Below are 12,202 nucleotides of genomic sequence, written 5' to 3'. Positions count from 1 at the left end.
AACTTTCTATAGATGAATAGCATAACATAACAACATCTTTAAAGCCTTAATTGCTTTGGTTGCTTTGGTTGCTTAAAGTCGGTCCTACACGATGCTCCCAACGTTTGATCACAGAATAGGTAAGATCTTCTTACCTAAAATAAATCTTACCTATTCTGTGCTTTGAGGCATCATTTGGCATAGGCTTCGACAACATTGCAGTTTACAAGTGTCTCCTACACGATGTGGCGAATGTTCATGTGTCCAACGCTGGAAGGTTGGTTGACACATCGTGTGGGACCGGCTTAAGAAACTTCATTATTTTAACCCTTGTTTTTAAACTATTTTTGATAATGGTTAAAACTTCCACTAAATCAAATACTTTACTCGTACAGAGATTCAGTGGTAACAGTTCAAAAGTAAAATATATCAATTCCAAATAAAATTTTAATATGTATATGACTATTTTAGTAAATAACATTTTGATTTTTTGTTATTTATCAAGGCCTTCTAATAAGAAAATTATATATTTTAAATATTGCAGTAAATAGTGAAATATAGAGTGATATATATATATATATATTTGAGAAGCTCATAACAAGGCGAATCATATGATTTATAAATATACAGGGTGTTCCGTTTGAAAAACACATAACTTTAGTTCATATTTACAAAAATATTTTTTGGTAGAAAAACAGACTACGCCACTGTATTCTACGTAAAAAGTTCTACAAGAATCAGTTTTCATCTTCTCGATATCATCCATAATAACTGTAGCTCAGTAACGTAGAGGTCTATGAAAATTTTTTGACAGCATCTTCCGTTTGACAAAAAAAGTGGCACAGGTTTGTACAAACCGCACCTTTCTATCTTCACGAATAACGGGGATACCGAATGATTTCAACCAAAATGGGACACCCTGTACAGTGTTCTTGAATCACCTCTGTACAGTGTTTTTGAATCACCTCTGTACAGTGTTCTTGAATCACCTCTGTGTCTCACAACTCGTTTAATTCGTTTTTCTATGTCTATGATTAACTTCTGTCATAGTTTAAGGAAAAGAGTAGTTGCACTCTCGCAAATATTTTCTGCCAGTTTTTGCAAGCTGCCGAATATCGGCAGCTTGCAAAAAAAATATTTTATTTTAAGTCTATGGTTTCAGTTGAATTCCGTCCGTCGAGCTGCGAAGTTCAGAAGTGTCTAGCCCCAGCAAGGAACTATTAAGCTTGACCAATCAGGTTGGTTAGCGTGGTTATTTGGAGGGTGTTAATTCATTTGTGTTTGTCAAAAACTCTAACCAATGCCCTCTATAAAAGATCAGCCTACGGGCGGACTTTTGTTTACTTCATCAGCTGTACATACTTAGATATTGGGTTAGATTCTGTATTCATATTTTGTCGGTTGATTTTTGGTATTATTTATTATTGTAGTGCAAAAAACGAATTATTTTGGTGTTTAAGTGACATAAAGTACTACCAGATATATGGTTACTATGATGGTCACTCTGTTTCTCATAAAAAAACACGAAATATTACACGTTTTGTTAAGTGCTTTAACCTAAAAGTGCCCATAGATTTTTTATTTATCGTGATTTTTGTGTGTGTTTTTTAAGACTTTAACAATTCATCAATAAAGCTTAAGTGGAGTGTGTTTTTGGTGCTGTGCTTCATCTTTGTTGTATTCCTGGTGGAAAGGATAGTTATACTAGGCAGCTTAAAGTATCCGGAAGAGCAAGAAAAGTGGGTACGAGTTATAAATCAAGACAATTCTATTGAAAATATCTTTAATAAATTTAAAAATAATATTCTCCCAGGATGGTATTACAGAAAACTGGACAATTATGTTTATTTTATTCATATTGTGGAATCTCCACTCCAAGTGTTGTTGGTTCAGCTTCGATAGATTCAAACACGTAAGATAAACACGTAAGTAGGTATTATGATCTAGGGAAAAATAAAGAATATGTGTATTAAAGATCATGAAAAAGATTATTATTTTGAGTTCAACATTAAAAAAGATTTTTGTAAAGACAAGAATGATAAAGTTTAAAAGAAGAACGTGTTTTTGGTTGATAATATAATGTATGTAAACATATTATATTTGTTCAGTAATTTTTACTGAATAGTGTTGATTATTTATAATACCAAATTAATATCAAATATTTAAGTGATGGCTGAATACAATATGAATAAAATAACAATAAAATTGGTATATTTGCAATACAAAATTAAGATTTAAGAATAAAGGTGTTACTAAAAATACTATGAAATTCATATTTCTTTGTTTTAATTGGTTGAATGTTATTTACATTTTATGTGTAAGAATTATACTGTATCATCGAAAAAAATCGGCGTCTAGTTGGCTTGGAAATAAACATCGATGACATTCCCTAAATAATTGTACATATAAAATAATTAACTAGAATTTTACAATCTTGGAAAATTTGATATTCTTGAACCTTGTTTCTAAATATTCTAAATTTTTTGATTTTCTTGGGATTTAGGTTCGGGAAAAACGCTGATAGGTTTTTCATTATTTTTATTTGGTTTAAAAAAAACGTTTTGGCTAACATTATAGCCTTCATCAGTGTTGTGTCATATGAAAAAAACAGTGTCGAATATAATCCAAAAAATTACATATAAAATATTCACACCACGCACCACATAATGTTTACTGCGTACTCCATAGTCAATGTAGATAGTTTTAGTGTTAAAAATAATAATTCTAAAAAATATGTGGTCATCTTTTGATAAGTTTATATTAGTTTATTAATTGCAGTACACATTATGTGGTGTCAATATTTTATATGTAATTTTTTGGATTATATTCGACACTATTTTTTTCATATGACACAACACTGATTAAGGCTATAGTTAGCCGAAACGTTTTTCTTTTAAACCAAATAAAAACAATGAAAACCCAAATGAAAACTTAAATCAGCGTTTTTCCCGAACCTAAAAATCCCAAGAAAATCAAAAATTTTAGAATAATTTTACATATAAAACGCCAGCGATCTTCATTTCATAGCCATCGCTGACGCCTTTTTTTAGATGATATTGTATTATTTGTAAATATAATTTTTCGAACATTGATACTTGCAAAATATACATATAAATTTTGTGAATGCAAATAATAATACATCACTATTAGTAGATATTGAATGTTTTTTGTTAAATTAGATCGATTTTCAAACCTCAAAATTTAAAATATATTTTACATTTTACCCATTATCTTATGTACCTATTCATTATTTGTATATTGTAAAACATTTGCTGCATTTGTATGGTTCATAGTTTATTTGCCAAAGTATTTATTACTATAAATAGGTATATATGTTGTAGTTATTAACTGTATATTATGTATATTTCATGTAAACTATATCATTTTTAAAATACAAACCAAAAATCTGAGGAATAATTATGTTTTCCATGTATTCTACAACATATTTATTAATCCGTTATATCTAACTAGCGTGACGTCATAAATCTCGCCCGTAGGCTGATCTTTTAATAGAAGGCACTGCTCTAACGTGAGTGGTCGGGCTTAATAGTTGCCTGCTGGGGCTAGACACAAGTCGAAGTTCGAGCGTTGCGTGTTGCGTCCCAGCACAGAGACGGATTGACAAAAAATGAGTGCCTTACTGTGTGCTGCTATTAATTGTAGTAGTAATTCAAAAAATTGTTCTTTGAGTTTTTTTAGATTTCCATCGGATGTAAATCGGCAAGCTGATAGTAATTATCAATAAACATTTAATTATATTTGTTTATTTTAGAAGCTGAAATATTATGTAATTAATTAAATGTTATTATTTTTTTAGCATGTGGGCAAATCTTAGAAATAGTTTTTTAGATATATAGGTTGTCTCAAATATGCGCATGAAAATATTCTTTGGTCAGGGGATTTGCCATAAAATTTTCATTCCAATAATAATTTCCGAGATAATTTATATAGATAGGTTTTTGAAACAATTTTTAGAGTAAATATTTTGTACATCTAAAGTCTCCGCAAATTATTCATATTTTTTAAATGGAAGAATTTTATAATAGCATAATCTATTATAAATTTAGTGGACTGTATTTTTTTTATGTTTTTTTTATTTTTATTTATTTTTTCTTATAAGTGGTCGTAATATAACAATATTCAAAATATTATAGACAAAATATTGAGTTTATATTTGAGGGAAGAAAAGTGCCACACCTAGCTTTAAACCACCGTAAATATACAGGGTGGCCCATTATTGCGAGGAAGTCCAATATCGTCGTTCTTGTCGAAGATGTGAAAAAAGTTTTATTCATATGTTTCAAGGTTTATAAAGGGTCGTATCCTAAAATATTTTGTTATATACAGGGTGTCACAAAAAAGTTATGGTAAAGTTAATTTTATTTTTTTTAAATTATTTTACATCATTTCTATATACATTATTCTATATAGGGTATTTTTTATGGCGATGGCGTCACCAAAATCGGAATATTTAAAATGGTATATCTCAATTTTTTTAAATGCAACATTCTGGATATTATTTTTCGGTCAGATGCAGAATTAAAAAGTGAACATTTTTTTATTTAAAGTGTTTCTCTAAATTTTTAACGGTTTCGCAGTATTATATTACATATAGCTCTTTCAACAGTAAATTTTTATCAAAGCCACCTAATATGATCTTTGTCTCATATTTTATCGTTGAAAATCCCATATGTAATGAAATACAGAAAATATTTGCAAAACGCCTAAAAATTTAAGAACACTTTTAAATACAAAAATGTTCTTTTAATTCTACATCTGAAAGAAAAATAATATACTAGGTGTTGCATTTAAAAAAAAAATGAGATACAACATTTTAAATATTACGATTTTGGTGACGCCATAAAAAATACCCTGTATACGATAAAGTAAATTTTTCTACACGAATTTATTCTGGTGTCCTTGTCATGTTTAAGAAAACATAGCTAAGTATTAATAAAGTTATATTCACTCTAGTTTTTTGCCACTTTTCATATATAATGTTTTTAACCAAAGTTTTTTAGTAAATAAGAAATAGAATGGCAACACCGTGCTTTAAATAGAATCCAGTTATCTACAGAAAATTAAACTTGTTTTAAATCAAAAAAAATTGTAGAAAATCTCTGAAATAGATAATAATATAAAAATATGTCATTATATATATTTTCCGCATTTCTTCCCATCAGAAGATTTTCCGATACAGAAGAATTGTTACCCACACGAAATGTGAAAACATTCTGTTTTCAAGCAAGTTTTTACTGGATGATCAATTTATTTTATTTTATTTTATTGGGAACTCATATTTTTCTAAATACATGTTATCTGTGAAACTACGGCGAGTGCTACGACTATACTTTGCCTAGTTAATAGACCACAACTAACAGCTACGTCAGTGGTCACGGGAGGCGAGAACAAGGTCATATAAAGTGGCAGAAAAAGAACAAAGGATTTGACAAAGAGTTAAATCCTGTGGTTAAATCTACTAGTTTCCTTATACTATGCTTCTGTGTTAGTTTTAAAATTTATGGTCTCCAAGTCTTACGGTCAGCTTCGCTACATCCCATCATGTCATACTAAAATTTTATAAGAAAAAATAAATTTGTATTAACTAATTACTCGGGGCAACAAGCCAAAATGTATCCTAAATAAAATCAACAAAATCTTAATATTTTGGTTAGGCTAAAACTGAAAATAAAGTTATTTTTTTAATATTAGTTGAAGTTTTAGGGACACGTTTATAAAGGATTCTTTGGAGAGATGAATCCGCCACATAGGTATAGACATTTTTTAGACACGTTTATGTGTCTCTTTATACCGTATGATCGAAAAAACGGCGTCCAGTTGGCTTGGAAATGACGATAGATGACTTTTCCAATATAAATTTACATCTAAATGACGGCGATCTTCATTTCTTTCATAATATTCATTCTTCATAATATTAATAATATTATTTTTATTTTTTGTTCTTTGACTTTATAAACATTTATAAATGTTTATTTTAACAATAAGACTGACAATATTATTTGTATAATATTTTGTATTATCTTTTGTTTGTTTGTTTGTGTACCTTGTTTGTTTACTTTGTTTGTTAGTTTACCTTTGTCTACAAATTGAAAATTTTTTTGACAATAAAGGCATTTATTTATTTATTTATTTATTTATTTATATTTATTTATTATTTATTTATTTCATAGCCATCGCTGACGCCGTTTTTTTTTCGATCATATTGCATTAACACATTTATACTGCCGTATTAAAGAAAAAACCTTTATCTAAAGCGTTAAACAAATTAAGATTTTTTTTAAATGATCGAAAAAAATGGGCGTCCAGTTGGCTTGGAAATGACGTGCTTGCGGACTACTGTTGGATTCTTGTTAGAGATGCTCCAGAAACAGTTCACAGAAGGATTACAAAAAGATACCGCTTTTAGTGACCCAAAACATACCTTGTGCGTCTCAAAAGTGGCTCACCCCTATAACTTTTTTATTTTTCAGATAAAAAAACGAGAGTTGGTATGTTAGTATATGACATTAATTAGGATTGATTGACGTAATCAATTGTTTTCGGTCTCTTCCTGTTTTACTGGAAATGACTACAACTTTTGATTTTTAAATGGCATATTCGGTATTTTTTTACTTTATTCGATAGAAAATGACACTGTACACAATGGGCGCGTTCAGGGATGGTCAGCGGCTGAGTGGCTGAGTAAGCGGTTTCCCTAAACGGTCTCTTTTTACATGCAAAAACAGTCAGCCGCTGAGCAAAATACTCAGCGGTCAGTCAGCCGCTGTGTTCCCTGAACACGCACAATGTACAACCAAACCAAACCAAACAATTGAATACGTCAATCAATCCAAATTTATGTCATAATCTAATATACCAAATCTCTATTTTTTATCTGAAAAAATAATAAAGTTATAGGGATAAGCCACTTTTGATACGCGGTATAAAAGTATCCATTTTTTACTTTATGAAAAATAAGATGAAAAACATTTTTTTCTGAAAACTACACCCAAGTTTTTAATTTCATTGTTATTTTCGTATTCAGCACTTCAAAATTAGCTAAGAAATGCACTGTACATACAATATACCACCAATGAACTGAATGTTGTCCAGTGTTATTTAAGACTTACTGGGGGAACAATGAGCGGCTGATAGTATATGGACTTTGTCAATGGGAGATACTCCACAAAATTGTCGACTTTGTTGTCGACCATTAGAAAATAGAGCAGCTATCCAGAGCCATTCGTTCAAGTCAGCATTGTGTCCTCCTACGATTTTTCCTTGATCTTGGAACCCATTTTTCGCACCGCAGGAAGCTGTCCCCAAGTCGTAAGATACAGTTGTTTCGCTTGTTGGTTTAGAAGCGATGGATTTGGTGGTTATTTTAGTTGGTTTCGCGGATATCATAGTGGTTGCCGACACGGGAAAACCTGGACTGGGAGGATGAGTGGGCGTATGGTCTGAAGGTATAGTGGTGGTATGGTATGGTCTGAAGGAGGGGCTGCTTGCTAAAAGGATTTTTTTGGCGGCTGCATTCGTCGTATTTGATGTATTGTAGATTGTAGTTTATTTTTCATTTTATTATCTTTGCGGTTAAGCCATAGTAGAGCAGAATATTAAATATTAATTTTATTGTATCTATATTACTAGTGAATAAATTAGATATGGTAATTTTTAACCGTTTTTCTTAAATAATTAATAGAATTTGAATTGCAGGAAAGTGCGCATTTTTGATATTATGCACCGCAATCTACTTAAGACTATTATAACTCATTTATTTTTTTAATATATTTTTTCTGATAAATTTTGGATAACTATTTACGGGATTAACAATTCTATGTCTTTGTTAATTATAACAATTATTTTTAAATTTTCAAAAAAATTATAATTCTCACATGGGAGCCATCTAGTAGTAATCTGCGGTGACTAGACGCTACAACCATTACAGTTTACTTTCAGGCCTGGTAAGATTTTTCAGGATGTTCTCTATCTCTATGGTTCTTCTAGTTTGTCGTTTCGTTGTTTGACAACAAGAAGTATTTTTTACTGCGATTCAACAAAAAATTAGGTATTTGGACGTTTCTTGCGAATAATTTTCGTTTAATATATTTCGCAGAACTCGTTTAGTGCTTTTTTACATCGTCGTGCGTACACCCAGGTATGTATCCAGGCTGCGAAAATAATTTTAGGAAATGCCTCTGCGCTAAAATGGTGGAAATATGCTCGGCCAAACTGACCCTGTTATTTCTTTAGGCTATGAAAATGCCACCTACGGCTGATGACTCGACTGATAATGGAATATATCACTACGATGAAAATTCGTTATCCATTTCCACCGATGAAATTGAAAATACCGCCGTAGAGGATTTTAACGAGCCCCCCGAAAATGACTTTTCTGAATACTTGTGGATGGAGAATGAGGAAGAATTTGACAAAGAGGTAAGTATATTTTAGCAACGTGCATCTGTACATATAAATCAAAATAACGTAGCGAAAAAATGATTTTATAAAAAAGTTTATAGAATAAATCACACATATATTATATTACCTTAAACGTTTTTGTTATTTTTCTATAATATATTTTTGCTTCAAAAATAGGTCATGCAAAAACTTGAAGAAGAAGCTTTAATGGAAGAGTGTATTGAAGCTTTTATGAATGATGAAAGTGACTCCTACCACAATACAACACAGGAGTATGTATATCTTCTATATATCCTTTTATTACATTCAAATTTGTTGTACATAAGTATGTACAGCACATTAAGATTATTAAGATATAAACAAATATTACAGTTTCTTAGTAAGATATCATATACCTAAAAATAAACATTTTCAAGCCTAATAAATAACAACCTTATCCTGTAAACATTGGATGAGAATGCCAAAATATATATTTATTTTTTTAGCTCTAAACTACCAAGAGTTAGAAGGTATTCTATTTATTATCAGTTTTATGTAGAACAAAAAAGATAATTTACTTACTTATATACCTACTTATATTTTCTATTCAGTGTTAGTATATTTTGTTTATAACCTTGACATCATACATGTTTGTGAGTAAAATATTAAGTAATTTCATTGGCTAATTTGTATAAGTAATCAATTCATTTAATTGATTGCAATTTGGTAAATTACTAAGTAAACTTAATTTTAATAGTTAATTAATTTATAAATGAATATTTATTGTAGATTACCACCTGTGGAGTCTGTGGAAAACTCTAAACTTAATCCAGAAGCTGAAGAATTTGTTCCCTTAAGTAGAAGGATGCTTCCTCAAGAAATCTCAGTGTCAACTAGTTCGTCTTAAATTGCCTGGTCTCATTACTTTTTTATATACATATGTATATATCAATTACTATGAAAAATATGAGTCTAAGTGTACGAGAGCTAGGAGAGAAGCCAAAGAGAAAGATTAAAGGATATTGAAGTAAAGTGACTGAAAAAGAGTTCTAGTTTTTTCGTCAGTGACATTTCTGCAATGTCCATTATCTTTTCTTCATCTTTCTCTTTGGCTTCTTACACATAGACCCATGCGTTCCATAGTCTTATAAATACTTTTAGAGGCTTTAAAATGGAAATAGCTTCATTAGAAATCGATTTTTTTATAAGTTCCTCTTTTTAGATTTTATAGGTGATCTAGGCCAACAGGGCGTCTTAAATAACTAAAATATTTTTATGTTTTACAATTTTATCGGGTTTCCTTATTTTTATCCCCCTTTTTGGGGATTTTGTGATCATTATTTCAGTCATCTAAGGTATTTTTGCCTAGGAATTAAAAGCGCTAATTTTTTCTTGTATTGTGTGTCTTTCACCATCAAATTTATTTAGTTCATATTCTTCTATTTGCAAGATGTGTGTGTAGTCAGTATTAAATGACAGATTACAAATTACATTTAAAACAAAAAAATCAAGTATGTTATCTTGCATTTACAAAAATTTGTTTTTTGATAATTTGGGCAGATTTGTTTACAGTATATTTTTTAAATTCCAATGTACCCCATAGGATGCTTGTATTGAATTACCTGTTTGTACATATATTATAACTAAGAGAAGTTATGAAACTGTGTTTTAAAACATTATAAAATCTACTGTATATGAATTTGTTACATTTTTTAGTTAATTATTCATTCACGGCATTCTTACTACCTATTTTTATAGATAAAACTAAGTCTTAACAATATAATAACTAATAAATTTTTCACCACATAATAACCTGGATCAGACTCTGTATGTGATCATTTTTTCAGAATAATGTTTAGGACTTCATATTTAGCTAACTTGCATATTCTCATTATTTTGTGATCATGCTTATTGGTTTGGCTGTGATGTAATTCCCTGGCACCTTAATTTTATTATTTTATATACTATTGGAAATTTATCTGTTTATCAATTTTACACTATATCTTCACGCGCAGTTATATTATACAGGTTGAAATTATTTGTGATTTAAATGTCTCATGTTATTAAGATACATCAAGAGCATCAAATATAATGTCCATCTTTTGTTGCACTTTAATGTCTCAAAAGTCGTGGTGAAATTTATAAAAAGTCCATTTCTGACTCTGGCTCTCTTTAAGACAGGATTGGTGCAAAAAAATATTTATATTGTATAAATAAATAAATAATTGAGATTCTTTTGTTTTAATTATGAACCCTACTATACAAAATATTTAATTTTTTAATATAAATCAATAATAATGCTTTATAAAAGGGTCGGGCTTAAAAAAAAGCCAGGAAGATTACATATTTCATTTTTATTTATTACAAATGGACAATAAATTTTAAAATACTAATACTATGTATTACAAATATACATTTTTAAAGAAATGACAGAAAATTAAGTGTAGAATAATGCTTTTAAATTCTCTAAATTGAAATGGTTTTTAATTTAGCATTTAAAGTGCATATTAGTACCTATTTTCTTCAGAACAATACCGGAAAAATATAAAGTATAACTGATTAGTTAAAAAATATAAAATAAAATTTGGAGTAATATTATTTACAAGGCTGTGCTTGCTTCACCTCTTCCTTTTTCCTTTGTTTTTCTCTCATTAATTCTGCATCTCTAAAAAAAACATAAGATTTTGATTAATAAGATAATAATTAAAGAATGATTGGTATTTCACTTATCAAAAATTCCACACACTGAAAAACAATTTACAAGTACCTAGAACAAAAATATTATCTCATGTCACTACGTGGACATACTTAAAATTAATTAAAATATAAAAAAACACATATTTTCTTAATACTGAAACTTATAAACTAAAAAATTCAAATATTACAGAATATACATGCATTTTTGATGCGTTCTAGACGAATGTCAATGAATTGTTTATATTGCAAGTTGAACCAGATAAATAATTATACATTCAACTTACTGGTGTGTAAATTTATAAATAATTAACATGAGATATTAAAAGGGACCCATACAGCTTACCTAAATTTTCTTTGTTCTAAAGTTAGCCCGTCATTTTTGCCTTTGCCTTTGCTATGTTCTTGTTGTTTCTTTTGGTTTTTTGCCCTAGCTAATTCGCGCTGGTTTCCACCTACAATGCAAGAACCAACTTAACCGAAAGGAATTGGGGTATTAATTATAAGTACTCACGTGTCATTTTTGTGAAAATAAATATAAAAAACTGCCCTGGATGAAAACAAATTAATAAATAGGCTTCCGAAGGCCGCAGCCTTTTGTAGAAAACGACGATACTCAAACTCAAAGGAAAATAATTCAATAAGAATTGAGGAAAAAGGATTCTCCTACTCTTTCCAAATATCTCATTCAAGGTGTTTTGTTCGGTTTGAGTTACTCCGAATTACTCCAAATCTCGTGGAGCTTTAAAGCTGCTTTCTAATTGGGTGTTGGAAGTCACATGTCTCAAAAATGGCTGTTCTTAACCGAAATGCCTGTGATCAGAGCACGGATGTATATCAGAGGTATGGAGTGTACTCTACACTCCATAATCAGAGGTATACCGTGTTTTGTGTATACCGTGGTTCACACCGTGGTTATGAAGGGCTTTAACCGTGGTATCACTGGGTATCACTTCATATCAATCTTAGGAAGATAATTACGCTGTGATATTTTTTCTAAAACATAATAAGAAATTATTTTAAATATTTATGGTTTTCTTATCTACCTATTTTGCAACAAAAATATTACAATAAAAATATTTGTTTTGCGCTCTGCGCCATCTGTCTTGAAATGTTTGCATTAATTTTT

The 12,202-nt window shown here is 29.7% G+C and overlaps 1 protein-coding gene across 1 annotated transcript; it reads left to right on the top strand.

Annotated features, from left to right (window-relative positions):
• The first annotated feature begins 7,980 nt into the window (after nucleotides 1–7,980).
• Nucleotides 7,981–10,610, top strand: LOC115882283 (polyadenylate-binding protein-interacting protein 2B). The gene is made up of 4 exons (XM_030900249.1): nucleotides 7,981–8,137; nucleotides 8,233–8,418; nucleotides 8,578–8,672; nucleotides 9,169–10,610. Exons 2-4 carry the CDS (start codon nucleotides 8,236–8,238, stop codon nucleotides 9,284–9,286), a joined length of 396 nt encoding a protein of 131 aa, XP_030756109.1. The 5' UTR covers nucleotides 7,981–8,137; nucleotides 8,233–8,235; the 3' UTR covers nucleotides 9,287–10,610.
• The last annotated feature ends 1,592 nt before the right edge of the window (nucleotides 10,611–12,202 follow it).

This window comes from Sitophilus oryzae, unplaced genomic scaffold (assembly GCF_002938485.1).
Source record: "Sitophilus oryzae breed Bouriz unplaced genomic scaffold, Soryzae_2.0 scaffold_177_pilon_pilon, whole genome shotgun sequence".
In the NCBI taxonomy this organism is placed as follows: Eukaryota; Metazoa; Arthropoda; class Insecta; order Coleoptera; family Curculionidae; genus Sitophilus; species Sitophilus oryzae.
This window is presented reverse-complemented; position numbering and strand designations above follow the sequence as displayed.